We start from the raw sequence: 26,423 nt of genomic DNA, 5'->3' as shown, positions 1-26,423 counted from the left end.
CACAGGTCGGGATGCGAGCAACGGCTCAGTGGCGGCATTAAAAGGCGTCGCCGGTGAGACCAGGGCTGCGGTGTGGCATTGCGGCGGTGCTCTCTGCTTTGCCCAGGCTTCAGCGTGAAGCAAGGCAGTACGGAGTGCGGTGCCCAAAGGTCGCGGTGCAAGCAGTGGCTCAGTGGCGGCATCAGCAGGCATCATCGTGAGACCAGGGTCGGGATGCGGCGTTGCTGCTGTGCCCTCTGCGTTGCCTTCAGGACACGGAGTTGACAGCGGCGTGGTAGACATCAGTGAGTTGCATTTCTTCTGTCGCAGCACAAAACACACAGTCCCCAGTGCTGAGGGCAGAAGAGCTTGAAATATTTGCTGTTCCTGAGACTTCTTGAACCGGAGGCAAGCTCTACCTCAAGCCCTTCGAGAAACTCACAAAAGTAGATTACAGAAAGTTCAGTCCAGTACTTTCACTGCCCAAGACAGAAGCAGCCACTGTAGGCCAACACAGCAAAGCATACAGAAAAGTGTTAGTCCCTCCTCACAGCTTCTGCAGCTCTTCTTCTTGGCAGTTTTCTTGATCCAAAAGAGTTCTAAAATTAAGGGGTCTGGTCCCCAGTATTTGTATCCAAAAATCCTTTGATCCTCTAGGCAGAGGTTGTCTGTCCCCAGCCAGAACCAGTTCTGCCTTCTCTGCTGTGATTTTCCGGCAGGGGGATGGGGACTGCATTGTCAGAGGCAGACCAGGCCCTTTGAGGTGCAAGGAAATCTCCTTGCTCTTCCCCCATCGCAGCCCAGATCTATTCAGCCATTTCCTGACCCACCTAGACTATCGGGAGCCACCCTTGATTTCTAGCCATCTGTCGTCCAAAACCCAGACAGGCAATCCGCATTCCATCAGAGGCACATGGGATGACTGAGCAAGAAAATACCTACTTCCTATTTTCAAACACAGAATGTAAAAATCACCTTTACTAAAAGATGCACCGTTAGATTCTGAGTTCAGGCATACTAAAACTTATTTTCCCACCTAGTTCCCAGGGCCAGTTATGTTTATAAGATGTTATAAACATACTTCCAGAAACAGAAAAACCTTAAGTTCTCAAAAATTACTGAACAGATTTACACCACATCACAAAAAGCACAATCGATGAGCGAAGATCAAGCATCCTCCAAACTTTGGTGAAATTCGGTTAAGCAGTTTTTGTGGTGGTGCTTTTTTAAGAAGTCTATGAAAAACGCATTAGGATTATTTCATTTTGAGGCCACCTTCTTTTCTCAGCCCCTGCTTGATGGATCACCATGAAACATTTCACACAAAAACTAGATGAAAAGGTTTTAGAGAGGTTTGTAGGGATTTGTCAATTGGCACCAAAGTTATTAACAAAATGCAAAAGGCATTTCCTATGGGAATGCTTACCTAACTATAACTAGCCAGTGGCAACAGTATATAATGAATAGACAGAATAACTTACCCTGAAATTATGTTTGGCAAATCCTTTGAAATAAATTCCTGCATGCACTCATGTTCAGTTGAATTGTCAAGGTACACTTGGAATGCTTGAGCATAATGGACTTCATCTGATAATATGCTTCGCAGGGAACATGCCATGGTGAATGCCTTGCGACAAATTAATGACAAATTCAACTTTATGAGAGTCTCCTTGTTCTTTTCTTCTCACCTTGCCTGGTAGTTCTCTTATCTGAAATGAAGATTAAAATACATTTTAAGAATACAGCTTGGATATTTTGTTCAAGCTACTTATATTTTAAGAGTTTCTCACATTTTATTATCTCTGTTTCATGAGGCAAATATTTAGCTATCTGATATGAGAAAAATAATGACATGGCATGTTATTTATTAGTATAAAATTTGCAAACAAGGGCTATTACATTTCTTGTTTCACTGATATAGGAACGCACACAGACTCAAGTAAACATTGGTATACTAATGTTTGTTGGTGTGACATGAATTCACTGCTCTAGTAGAGTAATGGTGCTATTACATGACAGTAATATTGATTGCCGTGAGTCCTAGTCTTCTTCGTCAAAGTCCTAACCCCATGAGATGGCCTTTACCCCCAAGACATACAATGTTTAATGGATGCTTTGGAGAAAGAAAATACGATTTTTACTGATCGTTGTTCCTTTTTTATTCACAAGTTCCAACCTGTACCCACAACCCTGGCTGACCTTCAAATACCAAGTAAACTAGGAGAATTTAAGGGCCAAAAAGTAATAAAGTTCAAGCACTGGGACTAGGATGATTAGAACTCAGGGTAATGAAGATTACTGGCAAGTTATAGGGTAATTTCCCCATTGTCCGTCTTCTTCATACTATTCCTAATCATGTGAGGATATAATGTAGGTCTTACTTTTTACAGGCACCTAGAATTTAAAGACATTCAATCATGTTCTGCACAGTTTTATTTTGTAACTTAATTCTTGGCAGATTCTTACATGTGGGAGGACATCGGGATAATGAGGTACTACTGCCAATTGCATGACGGCTGAGAACCACAATAGATAAGGATCGAAAGCAGCTCTCAATATCACTGTGGCTTTGTGCACCAGGGGCTTGTTTGTCATATTTCCCTTGAAAAGTTACATAACCGCGAGCCACATATTGATTGTCTTTCTGTGCGATCATAAGTTTCCTATCACTTGAAGAGAAAATCACAGTAGATATTTTAGAATCATTAAAGACTCGTTCCAATTTGATGATCGCAGGTTTTCGGATTTACACCAACTGCCATTCAATTCTAATCCGCCCAGTGTTGCTACACCCATCCCTAACGACTTGCATCTTTAGCCAATCTGACAATTTGTGAAAGTGATAGAACTCCTTTCTGTAGACCTTCTTGATTCAGCCTCCACTGTAGGTCTTGAGATTCCTTTCAGAAATATATTTTCATAGTTTTCTGTTTCTGGATATAAATAAAACACTAATGGAGGCAATAGAGGTTTTAGTTGAAGACAAGCACACGGTACCATCAAGGTATCATAGATTGTAAAATCACAATCTTGAACAGAATATAGAGGACATAACTCTTTACTGTCTGTAGGTATGGAACTGGATGAACCCTCCCACACACCTTTGGCACCAGAAATAGGTTGGAATAAGTTCTAAAATGTGTCTGAGAATGAGGGACAGGAATTATTGCATATCTGTGTAGCAGGGAGTCCATACCTTGAAGAAAAGAGTTCTTCTTGATTTCTGTTCGGTAATAGGCAGTGGTTCAGGACTAGGACCTTGAATTCCGTAAGATAGCAATCTTGGTAATGGATAATAGCTATTTATCTTGTGTTATTTCTTTCCATTTCCTTAAGAAACTGTTTATACTTCCTCACACCTTAGGGCAGTAATAGTCTTGCCTTTGAGGGTTGTTGCTGGGTGGGCTGGAGAATGGAGAAAAACATTTTAGGACATCAAAAGGGGAGACTTTCATCCAGAATTTCTTAGATTCAGCATCTCTAGACAAAAGGAATATTTAGAACATGTGGCTGAAAAAGTTTGAATAATCAGCTTCCTTAGCTGATTTTTTTAAACATTCATTGAATTTAGGTCCAAAAACTTTTGGACCAAAGTAGATGATGCAATAGAGCTCTATAGCAACATCCAGATTCCAAAGTTTCATTAACAGGATCTCTCTCCCTGCTACTAATTTACCAGATGTAGCAAAGGATCAGAATTATTGTAGGTGGAAATAACTAGGCCAACCATTCCAAGTTGCCCTAAACGGAGGTAGGCTTAGCTCAATCTTTCAGACTGTTGATTAGTGTGGAGAAGTGTGGCTCAATGGTTAGAGCAGCAGACCCTGATCAGAGGTCTAGCCCGGGACCAGGGTTCAATTCCCCGCCTCAGCGGGTCTTGGGCTAAAAATTCCACAGACCTGATAATTCTCGCCTGGTGCCTATTCCAATCATGGAGACACACTCTGCAACTCTGGGCAATAGCTTGCTTAATCTCCACAACAGCCCCCACAACGCTAAGGATGCCTGGCCTCCACCTTGGGGGGTGCCCAGGAGTGGACACCTCACAGGGAAAGCCAGGATGGGTTCCACGGCGGTATTCGTACAAGCGCCTTGAGACCTTTGCGGGTGAGTAGTGCACTATACAAGTATCAATTTACATTACATTTACATTACATTACAGACTGACAATTCTTTAAAAACGGTTGGCAACATATGCCACATATATTCTAGCCCTGATTGCAAAACTAGATGCTGCACAGGAACGTTTTAGAGAGCCCTCCATCTTGTTGCCAGCAGAATCTGTGAAAACAGTTTTGTTTGAAGCCTTAGAGGATGAAGAGGCTATACTTGATAGAACTCAGTTAACCTGATGCATTTGAGAAAACGCCTCCTAAAACTTCATCAAGGATTATTTTTTGTTGAAGAATCTAGGAGGTTCAATTTGGAGTAACTTGATGTTGTTGCTCTCCCCTTACTTGTTTAAGGAGTAATTGTGCTCCTTGTACATATTTCCCTCTTGGCACTGGGTCCTGGTCGTCATATGTGTCAGGGGAAAATTATGACCTCTTTGTCACAGTTTATTCAGGTCTACTGGTGCAGCACTGGAAATCATGGCCTGAAAAGCAGCCGTAGATGTAGATATAATTACCTGCTCCACGTTTTTCTCACAGTCACTGAGGACATTTGTCCATTTTTCTACCAAAGTTTCTCAAACCAGTTGATTGTGAGCTACCAGTAGCTCTCAGACACCTTCAGAATAGTTCACAGCCTTGAGTTCATTTTTAAATAAGCACAGGCTACATTTTCATTTTAAAGTTAAGTGAAGATTGTGCTTAGTTTACATTATTATCATCAGCCTGCAGATAGCAGGACCTGATGATGAGCAGTGCTCATTCAGATTTAGGACACAGGCCGGAGCATAGATGTGAAACCTGAAGTACTGAGGGAGTTAACTCTTAAATAAAAGTCCTTGTCAACTCAATATTGGAACATGAGAACAAAAATATGTTTCTGAATGCTTTTAAAAGAGAAAAAAACAAGCTTCAAAGTTACCTTAATGATTAAGTTAATTCTCATTTTAATTTTCTTCCTTTTCAAAGTTTTGCATTTACAAACAGCAGGCTTCTTTCTCGAAGTGGCCAGTAGACCTGTGCCATATTTTAACTAAAACACAAAGTAATGTTTGTTTTAAATGGGAAAAATTAAAACTGAAGAAAAATATTTCTATGAAATATCAAGTTTTAATGTTTTTTCCCCACTTTCAATTAAGCCAAATACATCTTAATGTTTTATGAAGCACATTTATTCACTTTAAATCACTCCCATTTAAACAAATGACTGTTTTTTCTGTTATAAATATGGCACCATATCTACAGGCCACTGCGAGCCAGATGCCAGCTGTGTGTAAATGTGGCCCTCAAAATGAAGAATATTTAAATAATGAGTATTATGGAATCCATATAAACCTACAGTTAGCTTTTCAGTTACATTTTCTCCCATTTCAAAGTGTCACCTTTACACAAAGCAGGCATCTTGCTCCCAGTAACGGGTAGACACTGCCATATTTATAACTGAACAATACAGCCATTAGTTTAAGCAGGAGACATTTAAAGTGCTGGAAAATGCACTTTAAATTTCTCCCATTTAAAAAAACGGTTGAATGTTTGTTTTATACATGTAACGGTGACACATATGGTGAGAGAAATGTCCTGTCTCACTAGTACATACAACACAGGCTCTCAGTCACCCACAAACCTATATCCTAATCATAGGCACACATCCCCAAAGACAACGCTCTCACTGACACACATTGAAAGTCTATCATAGTGCCCCTAGGCAAAGAATTTTGTTCAAACCATATTATCTAGCTTTCTGGAAATTAAGCTTAAAGTCAATGAATCTAGGCATGAGGTGTTTAGTAATAATGAGCGAGCTGCTTAGCCTTCAGTAGCTCACAATTATTTTCACTGATCAGGACCCCTTCACTATAAACTTCTTCTTTTCCATGGTGTTAACATCAGACTACCATCCTTGCTGCTGCTGTGGTTACTCTTTCCATATGTTAGCTACCTGGTTCTCATCTTTTAAATCAAGAATCAGTGCTAAAATTAACTCAGTGCAGTCAAACCTCTTGTGTGCACACTCCTATTCAACAGCCAGAAGAAACAAGGAATATCTAATAGCAGAGAGATACAATATGGCCAAGTAGGGACATTATCATCTCCCCGCCCAAGCTAGATCAACTGAGTGGGGAAAACAATCACTGTCAAAGCAACTCATTCCTCCTGCCAGTTTAAGTGTAGCAGATCCATATGTGAGTTTTCAGAGCATTTCACATACAATAAAACCACTACTTTTTACCTTAAATACTCACTACTCACTGCAACTAGGTATCAATGTCATGAAGCAGACAGAATGAATGTATCTGTCTGAGGGATTGGCGCTGGGACGAGGAAGACGGACAAAGGGGTAATGGCAGCGGCAGCCTGTGCAGGTAAGAGCTGTGGGGCAGTTGAGTCAGGTAGGTGATGATTTCGATAGACAACAAGAGAATATACATTATTTATTTAATTTTCCCTCATGGTCATCTGTCGAATCCCTCTCAACCCGGCCCCTCCACTCTAACTTGCGCTGGCCACTCCTGGGTAACAGAGTATAAAGCATGTAAAGCAACAAGTATGACATGACAACATCTTCCACTTGAGAGATCTGTAACAGTCAGAATATGTATACTTACACCTTCTTTTTATGCCACAGTTCTACTATAGCTAAGCATTTACCTGAACAAGATATAACACGCTCCTGCGATTGTACTATTGCACTTCATGAATCCCTAACACACAAAATAACAGGCTTGGCTATCACAAGTGCAGCAGGTGCAGTAATTCCAGTGCAAAAGATTTGAGTGGACCACCACACTCTAATTGTGTAGCTAATATTGACTTATTATCCTAGTTTTTTATACACTTTTTCTGGTGGAAACCCCCAAATCTCTTTTGAGAAAGATAGGCTCCCTCACACCGCTGCTTCTACATGCACCAGTGGTACAAGTTGTGAGTGCTAGTGGATGAAGTGGCATTGCTAGAAGTGAGCAGTGGCATCTCAAGAAAAATGTTGGCCACCTGCACTTATGTTTTCAAAATTAAGCATGGGTCATATGCCTCTTCTTGAAAAATCATTTACAATGCAGAATCTTTGGGTTTTATTATTCTATCTTTATCGATCTTATCTGATCAAGATCAAATTCCGTTATAGCCTTGAGTGATTTGATTAAAGTGTTTTTCACCTTCTCATGTTCCAGGTAAACCCAGGATCTGGACTGTACTCCAGGGACCTTGAGCGTAATTGAATTAATGTGAACACAGTGTATATGTTTCCTAGTTAAAGATCCAGATGTGGTAACGTGTCTGGTGCATAGTAGAAACTTTGGATACTTTCTACAAACGGTAAGTGGGGTAGTAGATATCTGAAATATCCATCAGTATAGTCCCAACTCAAAGTATATTTATGAATGTTAAATTGAAGTCTCAATTGTTCAATATCACTTCATGCCTCTCCATTTCCAAAGAATGACCTCCTAGAACTTATCAAATAATTCACCCTTCACCAGCTTCAGGAATTTATACAAAAGCAGTCAATTATTGAAATCTTTATACTGCTCATAAATAGATGTATTACATTTTATTCAGTTCATCATTTATAAAGCGTTGTGTGCAGGGGTGTGAATCAAACCAGAACTTGGCAGAATTTTTGTTTACAGTGAAACCTCTGTGGGAAACCATTTGTGTTGTACATGGGGCCTAGGAAGTCATGTTACAAGGTGCAAGCTACATGTTCCACAGAGGAGCGTCAATTTGATGGTATAGCATGTTATTACCTCCACTGGGTGGCTCTTAGAATTACTCTATATTAAATCAATAAGTTAAGTTCTGGAAGTTGAGGCTGCTCACTGACATCTAGCAGTCTGAATCAGTTGTGGTCTTCACACTGCAGCACTAGGTACGATGAAAGGTGTACACCTATGGATCTTAAGTGTTTAAAGCTGGAATGTGAACTAATGGTACAGACAACTTCACTGGATGAAGATATTTGGTCACTAAGGACAGATTAGACCACCCAGCAGTGTCAAGAGTTCAATCTATGAAACCACAGCATTTCATCTACCTAAATTCCCAGGAGATTATACCGACACACACAATCATGTTTGTACAAACTCCTATTACTTTCTTTGTGTGCTATATTGTGGAGATATAAGGAGTACTGCATTCCATCGTTCAGTATTTTCAGATGGCCACAGATTATCAATGATTTAGACATCCATTTCAGTGTTGGTTGTCCATTTGTACATATTTTAGTTTCCATTCATTGTTGTAAAATTATCAAATAGATCACTCCATATTTAAGCAATTTGGGTGTATTGAGTACAGTACCCTATAGTGTTTTCTTGAGTGGCATGAAAGGCAGGAAATTACCTACACTTACCATCAACTACTCATTTATTTTACTGCATTGTGCAAAGGTACAATTAATTAGCCCACTCCTCAACTGGTGCCCAAGGGACATTGCATACCCCTGACCATTTTGTGGGTTAATTAGACTTGAAAGTCATATTGGCATCTCGCTACACTGTCTGGGGATATACTAGGGGCCATATTTATGAGAGCCATGCATACATTTCCACCACATAACGTTCTACATGTGTGATGCAGGGCTCTAATTTTGATTCACGAAGCCACTCAAAGCCACCCTGCGTGGCTTTTAGTGGCCTCATATACCATGAGTAAGGTGACGCAGAGCAGACCACTGCATCACCTGATTTGTTTCAAGTTTGCAGAAAGGCAAGAGAAATAGTAGAAAGGAGATTAAACAGAGGTACTTGATTATACAACATAAATATTATATCACCTTGTATGCCAACCCAGACCTACCGTCATCTGGCAGCAAAGCGCTTGAATCCAGACGTCTTGGCAATGTGGTACTCAGTCAGTAGCAGCTTGAATAATGATACTTAATCCAAATAGCAAGTTTCTTGACCGTGAGGAAAGGTCCTTGTCAGAATGAGGTTCATAAAGAATCTTTTAAGAAATAGAGTTGCAGGTTTCTTGGCAGGGTTATAAATGGTGATTGCCTCTCCAAAATTATTGCAAAGAAAAACAATCCAACTAAAAGAATTTATTGAAATATGTTATGACTAAAGAATATAGGCTTCCAAAGGTAAAAAATGTTTACACCAAAATAAATCCTTCAATTGTAGCAGTAATCAACATTCAATAGGATATCTAAATCCTTTCACAAAAAAATAGAGATCAGAGTAATCTCCGACATACTTATTATGCTCGACTCTTCAGTAAAAATAATTGCATGCAATAAAAGTGAAAAAATGATTACCTGAGCTCATAGGTGTTACCGTAATACTCCGCACTGATAAAAAAAATGCGCTGGTGCAGAAAACAAACAATAAAAATGCGGAAAAGAAAGACAAGACATGACTGGCGTCCGAGGCGGTAGAAAGCGGAGTCAGGAAAACAGTCTTGCGGTTGATAAAACTGATTGCGTTATGCTGAACGCAAACAAAGCGCCTGAACGCGCTCGGAGAGTGAGAGATAAGCAACGCAAAAAGGCTGCGACTCAGAAAGTTAAATGGGAGAAGGCGCTGGGAATCCAAATATCAATCCAAGGCACTGGAAAGCCAAAAAATCAATCCAAGGAAAGAACAATATCTCGAAGCAGGATCGGCACAAAAGTCTCCAGCAAACTCTCGAACAAACAGGAAAGTGGGCGTGGTCCCACACAGGAAGAGAAGCCAAGCACCTGATGTCGTACGCTGACCGTCTATATGCCGAAATAGGTCAGCTGATCGCCATTAAAGGAGTCTGAGAAAGCATACAAGGTATGAGCTCTTACAAGGCATTCTGGGATTGGTAGTCTTTTGGTTTGATAACAGGAAAGAAAAGGGTACAAGAGGCCTGACTGCTGACACTGACTCCCAGCTTCCTGGTTGAATTAAACTGTCAAATATCTGTCCAGGTTTCTTCACAAATGCATGATATCACCCGGGCATGCGATGGGCGCATTATTTTATTCAGCGTGGTCTAGATATGTGTACTGTTTTTGGCCTTGGTGTTGCAGAGAAGTTGTGCCCAGAGCTCTTCTTCCCAGGATCTATTGATGTTCCTTTTTATTTTATTAAGCCTATTTCTCAGTTGGTTCAATACTGGTTGGAGAATTGGATCCATTGGCTTGTACCTCCATAGTCTCAGCATACTGTTTATGGACTTTTCAGCTGTCTCAGTTGATTTTGATGGCCAATTGGGATGCTTCCTGCTTCCCTTATATCTTGTGTTGGCCTATATTTGACTGTCGAAGAGAATGCATTTCCCAAATTGACAGTGAAGCTTTCCCATTTACTGGTAAGGCTACTTGCATACCCATCTTGTGCCTGTAGTAGGACCTTCGCTGATTGAAACACCTCCCCTGTATTTGCTAGTGAGGATTTGGTGTACTTAAAATTGATTGTGTGGCTAGAGTGAGGGCCAATACCGATGCATTTTCTTGTAGAAATATCTCCTGCGGCCCATGGTGACTGTCCCTCTTATCCCGAAGGCAGAATGTAGCAGTCGCCAGTAGGTAAATATAATTAGGACCTAGTTTCCATAGGAAATGAATTTTTTGATTTGGCTATAACTTTGGTGTGGTACTATTGTTATGGAAAGTTTCAGGGGGATCTGTGCAGTGGGAACCCAGAATTTCGGGTGTGAAATAGGAGTGTATTTTTAATCTTAATTCCCATAGGAACCTTTACCTACACCTACAGGCCGAACCGCTGGACAGACTTAAACCAAATTTGGCTGGAAGGTAGATGTTGGTTCAAGGCTGCTTATTTGGTGTAAATTCATTCAGTAGTTGTTTAGAAATGTAAGTTTAAAAATATAGTGATATCTCTGGCCGTGGATATTTTGCGGTGGTTTCATAATGAATCTTTGATGCACGCACATACGGGAATGCTCTGATTGGCTGGACGCAACGTGAAGAGAAAGTTGTGGCTGCCATTTTATCTATCGGGAACGGTTTCTGGGGCTGAGAATCTGTGTGAAAGCTCACATAAGGGGTCAGGGTGGAGATACTCTGACCCCATGGTGAGAACTGGAGGTGTTAGTGACACAAGTTATGTGTCCAAAATAGATCTTTTATAATCGCATGCGATATTCGAGACGACAACACAACTGCCAGCGTGGTCCCTCCAGTACCATCGCGGGGACATCACGACTATCAAAATCATTGTGAATATTGGTGAAAATATGAAAAAGATATATCAATGAATCATTAATACATTGTTATTGAGATATTGAGATATTGATAAATGTTTTTATAGAGTTATTTATATAGTGAGTTATGTACTGTCAAGGTTAGAATTAAGTATATAATTATAATTTTTGTATGTGGTGTTGACTTGAATTTCTGCTTTTGCTTACTGTTTTCACGATGTGTCTGGGGAGATCACGATTACCGATGTCATCGTGGTCTCCGGTCTCATAGAGAAAATGGAAGATAGGTTTTAGAGATGGTTATTCTAGACATACACTAGAATAACATGAGTTGGATGTGTATAGTAATAAACCCTATTGTGTAAAATACTGTAATATGTGTTTTCACTTTATGGAAAAGGCGTGATCGTCGCGGTTAACGATGCCATTGTGGCATCCCAAATAACCGCGTAAACTGGAAATATTTCTGAAAGATGTTTTTTAAAGAAATGTAGTACCAAAATATGAGTTTAAACATGCTGTGAAAGAAACATGTACATAGTATTATGAGTAGGGCAATGCTCAGAATGTTTTTTTTTACGTATTATTTTTGGATGTGTTGGTGACCATTGAATGTCGGCTTTTCTTTTCCATTTTCACAACATGTCTGTGGGGATCACGACATCGCCACGAAGATCCCCAAAAACAAAAGGAAAAAAAACCCTTGAGAACAAAACTTCACAATATTTTGGGTACTAAGGTGGCTCTGACGAGAGTAGTTGCATTGGTTGTGTGTAAAAGGCTGCTACATTTAAGACCGGATACAGAATTTCATGTTACTTAGAAATACCCTGTAGTCTTAATCTGTAAAGTGCACTCCATCATTTCTATAAGTTCCATGCATGTCATAACAAAGATTGTTGTTTTAGATAAAGCCCATGCAATGGTCTCTGAGAAATGCTGAAACAGTTTTTTAACATGTTTCCTGGCTTTGTCAATCTGTGGACAGAACTAATTTGACCTCTTACATTTCTGTCTTTTGGCATATATTAGAGTACACCAAGACAGTGTGAGGGAATAGCAACATCAGTGCTGCAAAGGTTTCTTTCGTTAGGATTTCCAGCCCTACCCCAGTGAATGTGCCTTGGTCATTGCCACCACAGTGCACAATTATGAGGTGAGGAAATATATAGAGGTGAGGAAATTTATGTATATAAATTTATATATATTTAATTAGTGATGTCAGCATGAAATTGAATACAATTTGGAGGTGTGTTGGATGGTTCAGGAAGAAGTCTTATTATTGGCTGTTTTTTAAAAACAAGAAATGCAATACAGACATTGATATGCTTTTGAAACTGTGGAGTGAACAACACCTGATGTATCTCATTTGGAAGCATATGCACCTTCTAGAATGTGCTGTGAAAGTTTGACCTACTGGTTCCACTGGGTTGCTAGGTATACTGAGCTAAGACTGTACTGGGGGAAGGGTGTTAAAGAGACAGAACATTTGTTTTTAAAGTTGAGGAGTGAACACACAATGTAAGTAATGGCAAGTTTTAATTTCCCTTTTTTAAATATTTTTATTATTGCAGGAAGAACAAAAGAACAAAGTTCACATGTGATGTATATCTCAAATGGAAGTTACAATACAAAAATGAAAAAACAATTTAGCAGCGAAAAAAAGGAACATTGAAAGCAGAGGTCCAACACGTACATATCTTGACAAGAGATAAATAAAAGTAAATGTAGTTTTACAAATAATATACATAAGTTGAGACTGGCCTCATTTTCTTCTAAATCAAGTATATCATAGTTCAAAAAAATGTAACCACATTTTTTCTTTCTTTTGTAAAGCCTTAGGACCTCTATATCTTGCTAGCGAAAGTTCCATAGTATTTATTTCATTAATCAAAATCCACCACTCGAAAACATCTGGAACATCTTTTGATATCCATGATCTTGCTATCACTAGCCTAGCACATGCATAAATGATAGTTACTAAATCTTTGTGAGGACAGTTAATTTCCTGGATATCTAATAGAACCAATTGTGCTGTCAAAGGCGGGGTAACAATTTGTTTGGTATTTAAAACATCAGTCAGCCCTTTCCAAAATGGTAAAAGCGCCGGGCACGAAAAGAGCATATGTTCTATACCTGCAGCATCTAGATCGCATTTTGGACACTTTGTTTTCTTGTTGTTTAGCTGAGTACCCTGTGCCCAACTAGCTATTCTTTGTGGAGTGTAATACAGTTGTGTGATGGTTCTATACGACTGTAGCCTCAAGCTGGAAGACTGAACAATCAGGTTTATGTGGCGTAAAGAATATGAGATCTGTGTTGGGTTGATGTTCATACCCAGTCTGGAAGACCATTTGGCCGCTATTTACGTGCTGTCTTCAGTTTTACCTTGTACTAAGTATCCATACCCCAGACTTATTAATGATTTTATTTTATTCGAATACAAGCATATTAGTATGTCTGACTCTACTACTTCCATAATTTTCATCTTAGAGAGCAGGTAATCCCTTATTTAAATGTATTTAAAGTGCATATTGTCCCTTAAATTAAATAAAGTTTTAAGTGTATCAAAATCCAAAAAGCCATTCTGGCCATAAAAATCCCCCAATGTGTTGATACCATGTTTCTCCCAGAGGATACCTGCTCCGTCAGAGAAAATATCAGGTAATCCTGGATTGCCCCATATTCTAAGCTCAGCATTATAAAAGGATATTTCCCCAATGGTCAGAATTTGGTCCCAAATTTTTATAATGTGCCTGGCTGACTTAAATTTCACTCGTTAGAAGTAGTTAGGATCATGTAAGCGATGTAAACATGATTACAATCAAATCCCAGCATGAATTGGTGGTAGAATAACGAACTCTCGTTTTTCATCAGGCTTCGTATGCGACGAAAGAAAGTGGCTATAAAATAAAGCCTAAAGTCAGGAAACGCTAGTCCCCCCTTTTCTATTGGGAGTTCTAAGAGTTTCAATGCCCTACGCGCCCTTTTATAGCCCCATAGGAAGCTGCTACAGATACTCTCTAGCTTTTTGAAAAAAGATTTACTGGGTTGAAGAGGGATACATCGGCAAAATCTTCATTTTAACTAAGTTTATACGTCCCATTAAACTGAGCGGGATCTTGTGCCATTTTTTAAGAGTCGTTTCTGTTTCTTTTAGTAAAGAATCATAGTTCAACATTATGATTTTGTCGATGCTTGACGCTAGTCTAATACCTAGGTATGTCGCACTTTGACATAGGCCAGGGATCGGTTCCGAAGGTTTAAAATTGGCAATAACATGCGTCTTTCCTACATTAAGTTTATACCCTGAGACATTGCCGAAATGTGCAGCCTCTTTTATTATTTGAGGTGTAGCTTTAACTAAATCTGTAGTAAATACGGCGATGTCATCTGCAAAAGCAGTTATTTTTAAGCTCTCACCGCCGTGCTTAATTGGAAGAATATTTACTTGAGTAAAAAGTGCGTTTAAAAATGGCTCCAAAGATAGTGCGAAGAGCAGAGGGGACAGAGGGCAACCTTGCCTTGTTCCCCTCCCTATCAAAAAATTCGCTGATTCTCTTCCGCCATAGCTGACTTTGGCCTGTGGGTTATCGTACAATGAGCATACCCACTCTAAGTATTGGCCCTGGATGCCTGCTTTCTTTAGTACCTCCCACAAATACTCCCACCCCACTCGATCAAATGCTTTCTCTGCGTCTAACATAGCCATTCCGAGTGGGGTGAGAGTTGTTGAGGCAACATCAAAGGCTGTAATCGCAGTGTTCACATGGGCCGTAGTATCCCTCCCCATCACGAACCCATGTTGTTGAGTGTTGACCAAGGTCGGCATGATGGGGGCTAAGCGATTTGCTAGTATCTTAGAATTTTTTTTTACATCTGCATTAAGCAGAGAGAACGGCCGATAAGAGCCACAATCCTCCGGAGGTTTTTTTTTTTTTTTTCCAACTCAGCATTATGTAGTAAACTGTTGTGTAGTATTTACATTTCATAAAAATTATGCTAGAGATAAGAACCTCTTTTTGAAAGAGAGGGAAAGGGTTAACATATGCTAACCATTCACTAGTGGAGAGGCAGTAGTCTAAAAGACATGATTTAATTTGCTGCCTTTCTCATGATGATAGAGTAGAAAGTTGAAGAGGTTGCCGTTTTAGAGTTGCTTTGTATAAGAGTGGTGTACCATTCTTGTGCTTAGTTTTTACACATCTTAACAGTGTCAAGACTATCCAGAAAGAGCTAAACAACAATAAAATCTACAAACTGAATTCATAGGTATATACATATGACTTTGTAATTATTTTAAAAATGTACATTAGAAATTAAGATCTATATGGGTATTTGATTAAAGGAGTATATCAGTGATGAGAATAAAATATATACGATCAACGGTATCTATTTGACTGTATGATTTTAATGGATTAGTGGTGAATGTTTAGGGAAGAGAGTGAAGAATGAATGCCTCTTTCTTACAGTATAGGCTTGTTGAATGTTGCAATGAGGAAGTAAGAATGTTTTAAATGTATAAACATCAAGAATGTAAACATCTGTTATTTGCATTCTGGCAGTTGTAGTACTTTTAGTAACATTCCTAACAAGAATAGTGTCGTGAGAAATAAAAGACGAGAATATGTTGTCCAACTGCATATGAATTAAAAAGAAGTAATACTTGTTAGGTATGTATTGGGAAGTGCTTGCCAATGTGTTTTTCAACTTAAATGACCGCTTTGCATATGTTTAGACGGTGAGATATGGTTTTTGTGCTTTCCATAGCTATATATAAGGTGGGACTTTTGAGTTTACTTAAAGATGTCGAGAGTTATAGGCCTATAGTTTTGCATATAAAAGGGTCAAGAATCAGATTTTTTAGTAAGTGTGTGACCAAGGCCAGCCTCCAAGCTAAGGGAATGATGCCTTCGGTCAAGGAAGCATTCAGAAGTTGGGTGAATTGTTCTATGACTGTAAGAGCCAGTTTACCCAGTACCGAGGGGGTGCAGGGGTCTGATATGGTAGCTGTGAGCATTGAGATGAATTATATCACATCTAAAGTGAGGAACATATTCAAGACACAGATCCTGCTGAGGATACCTTCAACTGAGCTGGCCTCAGCTCTACCTGAAAAAGTGATATGTCCATTACTTTTTTTAAGAGAGAGTCCACAATTTCATCACATTGAGTTTGTGAGAGTGGGGCAGTGCTGGCATGGTCAGAAAGATTGTTAAATACCATAAAAGTGTTTCTGGGCAGTTTTTAGCCACAGTGCTTTTATCCAAATAAAATGTGACTCTAGCAATACTGTGTTGCTTCTGGTAGTCATTCAGAGCCAACTTGTATTTTAGTTTGTCCTTGTTACAATAAGTTTCCTCCAATTTCTTTCTAAACCTTTACATAGCTTTTTGTTTTAGTGCATAGAGTCATTATACCACAGCGCAGAGAAGAGGATTCTATGGTGTTTCCTGCTTGTGGTACAGACTAATGCATCAAGCGAGAATCTAAGCCAAGAATCGATGATGAGCATGCCTGATTCTAGTGAGTGACTCAGCACGGGCCAATTAGCTTCATGTAGAGAGTCTGATTCTCTCTGGATCGAACCCCTGTTTGAACTGGGGGGGAAGAAAGGGACTGCCAAATGATTGAACCATGGCAGAGGAATGGGCTGGTCCTCATGATGAGCTGTATGTTAAGAGCTGCAAAATCCTCTATCACAGAGTAGGCCATACTGCAGGCTGTATTATCATAATGGATATTTAGATCATCCAAAATGGTGAAATTGGAAAATTTGAGAATAGGCAAAGCAAGAACTTCCACTGTGCCTGAGTTCCAGTTGGCCACACAACCCGGTGGGCAATAAATTAGGGCTCTGCACAAGGTGAAGTTCTTAGTTAGTGACGGTGAATAGAGTAGACCTTCACAGTCAGGGATTGTCAGCTTATCTATTTTGCAAGCAAAGTGTTCTTTAAAAACAATAGCTATACCACCTCCTTTTTGTTTTCGTGATCCACTCTCAGAATCTAGGAATATGGTGGCAAATCTCTAATAATTTTGGGACCTGAAGCATAATTTAGCCAAGTTTCTGAAAAAAATATATTTTTTGGACCATGTTCAATGAGGAAATTGAAAATGCCCCAGTCATTTTTCATTGATGAGCGACAATTTAGGATAAAAAACTTGAATCCGCAAAAACTATGATCCTGAGCTGTAGTAACCTTAGGGTGCATAGACTGCCCAACCGATGGGTTGCATAGGCTCTAGATGTAGAGGGGTGGTCGAGAAGTTGCAACGTGGGCAATTTTTTACTGCTAAAACTAGTTATAATTCAAGAAAGGAGGGACAGGCTCTAGTGGTAAAGGGGCGAAGGGCAACCAGTCAAGCAGTTGGGAGGCAGAGTAAATGAGACCATCAGTAGACAAAAAGGCATCATTCCTAGCTCCTGGTCTCATTCAAGAGCAGACAGGCACAGACGGGCTTGCCTTTGGCGTGTCTTCAGTGCTCCATTTGTGGGTCCTCACCATGCCCACATTTAAGTATGCAGACCCAGAGCAGGCGACAAAAGCTACTGCTCGCTAGAACACTAACCACTCTGTGCAATTGCCAATTGCCAGCCAATATCTTCTTGTCAATGTCAGTTCAATTACTTAAGGAGTTGAGGGACCTGCAATCTGAGGTGCCAGAGGATAAAAAAAAGGATAGGAAAAGCAGGATGGAAAAAGGTATAAATGAACATTGGGTTGCTACAGGTGGCTGGATTGTTTGCCTGGTTTAACTTTGTTACAGATAGTGAGGTATCTTCATGGGCCTACACATGAGACAAGATGGTATGTTGGCCATCTTGAAAAACCTTTGGTATAATCCACATTTTTTAAAGGTGTCAAAATGATATACAGTTAAATGTCGGTATGAAACTTATTCTGTCTATGAGTCAAATAGGAAGGTCAGAAGACCCCTATATAAAATTAAAAATAGATTTTGTGGAAATAACACATGTAACAATTTGAGATATATTTTGTGATTGTATATCTTTTGAGCAGGTGGGCTGATGTCTACCCAACCAGGAGATGTGAGGCCTTCAGTGTAGCCAAGCTTTTACAGTGAGAATTAATCCATAGTTTCTATTTGCCAGCTTCTTTGGAGTTAGGTCTAGGAACACATTTAAACAATGAGGTTATTAGCTACTGAAGTTAGAACATACATTTTAATGTGGATATCACCCAGTAGCATGAGCTGATGTAGTGAGAGCCACTACTTTCTGAAAGCAAAGGTACCAAAGGTCTGTGCACCGTCAATATTGTAGTAGCCAGATAACGTTCCCTTGGTATTGTTATGCATGAGGTTCGAACCCAAGAATATTACTGGGTTTTCTCCTCATGAGATTCTTCTGGACAGAGGAATAAGAATTAAAGGTATTTTGGGAGAACATACATCAAATTGGAGTTGGGTTCCACTCACCTTTTTAAGGTGGAAAAAGAGTCACTTCTAGCAACAAGTCAAGCACAGTCAGGACACAATAAAATATGCATGTCCTGACATGGAATGTCGCCGGATTAGCAAGACTCCTAAACTTGGAACATGCAAAAAAACTACTGATGGCAACTGATGTTGTCTGTTTACAAGAACCATGGTTACTCACCCCACAAACAATAACTGGCTTCCACAGGGTGCATCAAATAGCAAGAAAGAATAACATCTTCGGGAGGCCATCTGGGGGACTATCAACCTACGAGAAACTCAACTTAAAATGAATAGTTACAGAAATAACGAATCCAGACAAGATTCTCCAAGTGATTACATTGGAAAGATACATCACAACATCCCCATGAACCAGGATCCTCCTGATTAGCATCTACTTCAACAGCTCTGGCATTACACTAGCGAAAAGGATATGCCAGCGAGCGGAAAACTTGAATCAAATCCTCTCTGGCCATATTAACCATGATATAATACTCTGCGGGATATTAATTTGCGAGCACTGGGAAGGAATCATACTGGATATGCACTGACAAATTGCCTAAGCAAACAACTGGACAAAACACTAGAAAAACATGGACTGAAGTTCATCCAGACTATAATAGAAACCTCTAATCCTTCTCTTCAGGTTCCAAAAACGTACAGAGGTATAAGTACCATTGATTATGTGTTTGCTTCAGGAAACTTCATCGGCAACGTTAAGAGCTTTGGTGAACTGCCCTAAACAAGCAAGTGACCACATACTCCTTCTTACAACCTTCAGCCCTAATTTAGATAAACAAAAATACACAAAACCCTAGGCCACTCTCTTAACGATATAACTACACTACTAACTCAGAAAATAAAGTGGGGCCCTGTCTGTGTACAGAAAATAAAACTATGAAAATCCACTAGAGGGCATTCTCTTCAAGCTTAATGTGGCAAACAGCTATTAGCCCACTGGGAATTAATAATTAGTTGCATCCACAAATTAATCACCAACTCTCCAAGTCATGGAAGCCTTTGGCAAAAACCCTCCAACAATAAACAAACTATCAATACCAGTGTACGGCAAATTTATAAAAATGACAAAAGCATGCCATAAACCCATAACTATAACATCAAAGTTGCTTTATTACAAGCACTGAGAGGTGCAAGAAAACAGCATAGGAAACTGGTATAGTTAGTAAAAAACCAGCAGAGGGAAAAGGAGTGGCAGTATATATACTCCCTTATGAACAAATGCAATCAGGCTGACCTCTGGAGGCACATTAAAAACAAAACATGCTGTCATACCATTAGAACCAATGTCATTGATGAACCTACATGGACTCAGCACATAAAAAACTGTATACAACGGAGCACTCGAGTAACCCCATATTCTTAACAGAAAATGTAAACCCCACAGAAGATCGAAAAGAAAGTGACAAAATTCCCATGATCAACATGATCAAAGAAATCATACATAAAATGCGAGCATTAGGTGCACCAGGTCCAAACAGACTCCCAGTGTAATTGTTTAAAGACAACCAAACATTGTGGACAGCGACACTCTCCCCATTATTCTGCTCATGTTTTACACTCTGCCAAGTCCCCAACAACTAGAGAGGGTCAATATTGCACCCAATTTTCAAAAAGGGTGATAACCAAAATTCCTCAGCTATCGTTTAGAAATGTAAGCCAAGATATATGCCTCAGTCATCTTAAAAGATCTGGAGTCATGGGCAACTACAAATGCAATAATCCTGCTTTGCCAAACGGGATTTAGAATAAACTCCTCCACACTGGACAATATAATTATCCTCTCCAATCTCATCCACCAGGCAACCACTCAGAAATCACAAGCTCTTTACGCATATTTTATTGACTACTCGTCAGCATTTGACCTGGTGGATAGGGCATTTTATATCTAGTAAACTCCAGGCGTGGGGTATTCCATGTGATCTGCTTAGTGCTAATATTTTACTCTATTCTTTAACTTGGGTAAAAGTCAAGTTGACTGCCACTGCCTTATCAAAAAATACCAACCAAGGCTTAAAACAAGGATGCGTCCTAGCCCCAATGCTCTTTAATCTATATACTGCAGATAATTCTACATCACTTAACCATGCAAATCTAAATCCCCCAAAAATAGGAACAACCAAGATCACGAGATTACAGTATGCGGATGATATAGTTCTACTTGATCATTTAAAAATAGGGATTCAGAAAGCCCTCAATGCCCTCCATATCTATAACATGACAAACAAGATGGTAATTAACACCTCAAAAACAAAAGTGGTCTAATTTGGAAGGACGCGTAAGCAAATTAATCATTACTGGTCACTTGGGCCCTTAAAAATAACAGGAGCAAAATCATATAATTATCTGGACACTTGGCTGTCAGCAAATGGGGGCCCCAAAATGCATCTGAATCACCTTAAAGACAAGGCTGTACTAATTACCACAATACTGTGCCAATTAAATGCCTCCCTTGAATGTCCTTCTTCAGCACCAGTCCCAAAAGTGCTCAGAGCCACATCACCATCAGCCATCACATATGGCAGTGAGGCTTTTCTGGGACTTCTCACCAAATGTATGGGGAAATAACATCTAAACGCCTTTAAAAGAGTGTTTAGTCTGTCATACTACACCAGGAGATCATGGGTGAGATTAGAATTCGGCCAAGAGGCCCTAAATCTGACTAGCATGGGCTCTATCATAAAATACTATCATAGATGCATCTCGGCCATGCCTGGCACATTGAAGTTTATCTTTCAAAACATATATTCAAAATCAATAATAGCCCCCTAAAGAACATATCTAATGCCATCAGCAGACGCCGCCCAAATGGACTCAAGCGTATTAAATTCTCCATCACTTTCTCACACAGCAGTGAAAAACATAATGAAGAAACAGACAAGACTTCTTTCGAAGTGGGAAATATCAAGACTATCTCATTCTCACAAGCCTTGATAGCCTCGTACAACAACAGACACCAGGTCGACCTAAAGCCACAGCCATACCTTAGCTGCTCAATTCGGAAAGCCTGTGTCACTGATATTTTGGTTGCAAGGATGATGACACTACAAATTAAAGACTGTATATACAAACTGGTAGCTCCTCTCCAATCTTGTGAAGTGCATTGTGTGCAGTTAGAAACTTGAAACTCTCCCGCACTTACTCTGCTGCTGCCCGTCGCTACTCCATTCCAAGGGGATGTTACTAAAGCCAATCTTTCTAAACTATGGTTTAATGACCTGCAGCTATGTCACAACCTGGATATTTACTGCTATGGTCCACTCAGAAATGCCTGAATCGAAAAATACTTCAAGGCAGTGCACGACATGCTCAAAGCAACCCATTTCAGTGCAGTAATGATCGCTGATCAATAAAATGCACATGGGACCCGGTTTTACCCACCAATAGATCCTAATCATATGATACTTTAAAAATTAACTGCTGACTGCAAAATACACACTTTATTCTCCTGATACCACAAGATCGTGATGGGCATATGGTACACAAGACCTATTAATTTCAATGCACTGTGCACTTTGACCCAAAGGCAATTTAAATAATTGTATTGACAATACGTTAGCTATAATTGTTTTAAATCCCTTGACTTCTTGATTTTAATGTCAGTTCAATGCTCTATATTTTTAAGGTTTTAATTTATCATACAATAAACTTATTTTACTACTAAATGCCACTCCAACGGAAAGAACTTCAACCAGTCTGAAGAACTCATCACTATGAAACAGGCTTGTTACCAAGATTGTTTAGATGGCGAGGTTCGTGATTGTGCCTGTGGAAGATCCCAAATGGCAGGATCCACTACATTGTGAACAAGGCAAGTCTGGTGCCACCTCCTCTTCAACTGGGACATGCCCTGCTTTCCTGGATCAGTGTGCAGAGATGCATAAGTCAAGGACTGCAGGCACATTGGTTGGTCCACATTAGGACATTGCCAACCCCAAGCAGTGATCCTTGCTGAGTGCACCCTGTCCATAGTGGTGTTATCTCTCGCCTACCAATGGAGACTGAAAGCCCAGTTTTCTCTAAAAGAACTAGAATGGACAAAAGGTACTGTGCAAAGTGAAACGATACTGAGGGATGGGAGAAAACCGTTCAGCAAGAGAGGGAGCTTTTGTCAGCATTGGCATAGGCCAGAAGGGTCTTCCCCATTAACACTAGCCATTCCAGAATCACAGGAGAATCCAATAGAGTATTGCAAAAAGCAATACAATCAGGTATTTTTTTCAATTTCGAGATATAATCAGGAAACAGCAAACACATAAATATATCAAATAAAATGTATTTAAGAGCTGTGTAAATTGTTTCGGAATAATTATTATAGCAGACATAGGGAAAATTGACATATAAAAAAATCCTGAGAATTTTACATCAGTTCTTTTTCATACACCAGATCTTATCTGTCTCAGAATAGCAAAATGAAAATAAATGGCCAGTATTTCTTTCTACAAAATGTGGCAACAACATGAGTAAGCCTTGGAAAACTCAATTTTGGTACGTAATCTCAATATAAAGTGCTAAAGGAGTGTCCTTGACAGGGGTGTATCTTAGCCAGAGAGATTTGGGGTTGTGAATCTCAAATGTCCCAACTGTAATAAGCAGAGAGATGCAGTGTGGAAAGATACGACGACCAAGGTTCAGGGAGGACTGTTTCCATGATGAACAGGGTCAGAAGAGATTTGCATTGGGAGGGCCTCTGTTTATAGTAGCACAGTGGGTGCAGCTTGATGCGTTGAAATGCTATCCCAAGCTATTGCAAGTGGTTAGACTTTATAAGCATAAGTCATATCACCTTTTGGGTGTCTGATTGGCAGTAGCTTGTGGGGAAAACTGAGACTGGTACTGCTTTCTAAGCCTACTACTGCCATTATTTGTTAATTCCAGAATGTAGCACATTTGCACCCCATCAGTGAACACTTCTATGACCACATACATAACAAACACGACCCAGAGCCCCCAGACTCAACCATCAAGCCAAGAATGCAGTTGAAGAGTGTCACCTCCAAAAAAACCCTCCCGAAGCTTGACTCCTGCCCGTCCCACCTGGCCTGGTAGTTCTCACAGGGACCTCATGAATATGGTCACGTTCAATACAATAGCCAGGACTCCTTGCCCTGGGATCACGTGTTTTAAATGTATTTTCACTGCACTCAGTCTTCTTCATGTCTGTTGTGAGAAGCCTGGATGGCAGAGCATCAAATCTGTGTATGTAGACAGGGCTCCATATGTCCAGTTGTCACTTTTTATTAAGAATGTTATCAAGTGACTGACAGCTCAATGTACTAAGTCCAAGTTGCAGACAGACGTGGATGCAACAGTAAATTATGATGCAAGCTGAAACAAGGCTACTTAACCAAACTGGTCCTCAGCACTGCTGCTTTTTAGTATTGGGGCCCGGTATTGCAACATCACCTCAAAACCGGCTCCCATCGATCCAAAACCGGACCACACTGCTCCAAAACCACCCCACACTTCTAGCTTCCAGGGCAAATGCCTGATGCCCACTACAGCCAGTTAGGCCCTGAACACCCCCCTGGAATTAAGCCCCTAATCCTTAGGCTTTACCTTCTTAATGAGCCCAAAACTGAGCACCAAAGACACCTGGGTAAAAGGCTCTGAGTGCCACAGTCTGAGCCCAAAAATCGCCGATTGCCTAATGACCCCTGAAAAAGGTCTCATCACAGATTCATGTTTGTGTTGTGTTACGAAAATACTTGCCGTAATTTGTTGGTTAAGTTGAACTGAACAAATGAGTATGTAAACATGATCAGTAACTTCTTTAAGTTCAAATATCCAGTGTTAGAACAGCAGATAATGAAACACACATTCATATCCACTCTACTGTTAGATAATCAACAAATCATGCATAGTATACTTTACGAATGACACACTCAATAGTTACAAGGTTTGTACTGTTATAAAATAGGAAATAAAAGTCGCAAAAAAGGATAACCATGCAAAGTCTGAAATCGATCAGTTATTTTAAATCCCATATGTAAATCTGCATGTTAATCTAAATATATGTCGCTTTTAAAAACGAACGTAGATACAAATATACGAATTTGAAGCTAATACCTAGTATGTGTTTACCCAAATGTACAGCAAAGAATATAGACACATTTCTTAAACAGTGGCAGGCTTACCTATCTCCTTCCTCCACTATGATGCTCTACTTTAAGGCTGCAGCGAGCAATGTTCGGAGAAAAAGATTACAATTCTGGAGTTGTTGTTATTCAGAAATGACAAAGAGTAGAGCTTTTACTTACGCAATATCGCTCTCAAGGGTTCGAATCGAAGTACAGAGTGGGAGCTGCTTTTATCTGGAACTTGGAAAACATTAGACGACCCTGCCAAGTCAAACTTGCAATAGCTCCACCCACACCAAAGGGCATTTGGGGACAGAAGGTGTGGTTGTCTCCAGCAGAAATGAATGTCCAGACATTGTCGATTATCATACATTACATTTCCAATTTGTTTGCTGCCAAGTGAAAGCTGTAATTCCAGCTAAACCGTTGAAATCCAATTTTTATTTCATGTGTAGTTATGTAGCTGTGCGTTTTTTTTTTACTTGTTTAGAGAGATACATGGCATGTTAGGGATAGGCCTGGGAGGAATTCCAATTAGGAAGGCTGGGTTGGTGACGTGGTTCACTGCCAGCATGCGCTCGTGCATTGGTTGAATTGCCCGGAAGAATGTCACAAGTGACCGTTTTGCCCTAACGAAGCTGACAAGTTAACTGGTCTCAGGCCTGCCACTGCAGTGCCTGTGTGTGCAGTTTACTGCCACTTTGACTTAGCATTTAAAACTACATAACAGACCTTAACTCCCTTTTTAATACATAACAGTCACCCCTAAAGTAGGCCGTAATTAACCCTAAGGCAGGGAGTGGTATGAGTAAAAGTTAGGACATGTATCTTTATGTTTCACATGTCCTGGCAGTGACAGCCTGTGAGAAGCTGGATTGGTATATGGTGCACCCTACACCAATCCGGTCAACCCTAATGGTGATTTTAGTGGTCTCACTCAACATTAGAAAGCTCTCTAAGTGGTAGCTGTGGAGAGCAGCCTCCAGGCTTGGTCCAGAAGGAGTGCAAAACAGCTTGTTTTAGAGAGCATAATCGTATTTGTATAGAATATGTGAAAAAGAAACGCAGTTTATTTATAAAAATATGTATTTAATATAAGACACTTACTAACATATACAGATATCTCCTTCCTGGGGACATACACAATGCACACAATACTTTGCAATAGAAATAGTTGAGTAGCACAAATACACAGTCGTCGCCAGGGGGAGACCAAACCATATACTAAAATAGTATTGTGGAGTGGTGTGGCTCACTGGTTAGAGGCGGCAGACCCGGGAGCAGAAGTCGGCCCGGGACCAGGGTTCAATTCCCGACGCGGCAGGGTCGTGGACCAGGGTCAGCGGACTCGTCAATTCTCGCCTCGGTGCCTACTCTAACCTGGTGTCCCACTCGGCAACTCTGGGCATTAGCTTTCCTAATCTCCACAACGGCCCCATCAACGCCGGGGATGCCTGGCTCCACCTTGGGGATTCCCAATAGGGACCATCCCACAGGGAAAGCCAGGACGGTTTCCCCAGCGGTATACAGCGCCGGGACGCCCCTTTGCTGGGGCAGCTGTGCGCTTTACAAGTATACGACATTTAACATTTAATATGGGAACCACGACTCAAGTCAAGACTATACCCAGAAGATTTAGAAGTGCCACGGACCCAAG

The 26,423-nt window shown here is 40.2% G+C and overlaps 1 protein-coding gene across 6 annotated transcripts in view; it reads right to left on the bottom strand.

Moving 5' to 3' along the window:
• The window catches only part of LOC144823717 (histamine N-methyltransferase A-like), a 181,450-nt gene extending 156,434 nt beyond the window's left edge, over positions 1-25,016 (bottom strand). Inside the window, exons 1-4 of one of the 6 annotated variants that reach the window (XM_078682475.1) lie at positions 24,824-24,958; positions 5,014-5,124; positions 3,176-3,384; positions 1,461-1,688 (exon numbers count right to left, since the gene is read on the bottom strand). In XM_078682475.1, coding sequence (XP_078538601.1) covers positions 1,461-1,597 — 137 coding nt within the window. In that variant the 5' untranslated portion in view covers positions 1,598-1,688; positions 3,176-3,384; positions 5,014-5,124; positions 24,824-24,958. Of the gene's footprint in view, positions 1-1,460; positions 1,689-3,175; positions 3,385-5,013; positions 5,125-8,888; positions 9,047-24,823 lie in introns of those variants that run through there. The other 5 variants (XM_078682473.1, XM_078682476.1, XM_078682478.1 and 2 more) reach the window with 5 other exon arrangements.
• Positions 25,017-26,423: the final 1,407 nt, after the last annotated feature.

Source organism: Lissotriton helveticus, chromosome 3_1 (assembly GCF_964261635.1).
Source record: "Lissotriton helveticus chromosome 3_1, aLisHel1.1, whole genome shotgun sequence".
In the NCBI taxonomy this organism is placed as follows: Eukaryota; Metazoa; Chordata; class Amphibia; order Caudata; family Salamandridae; genus Lissotriton; species Lissotriton helveticus.
This window is presented reverse-complemented; position numbering and strand designations above follow the sequence as displayed.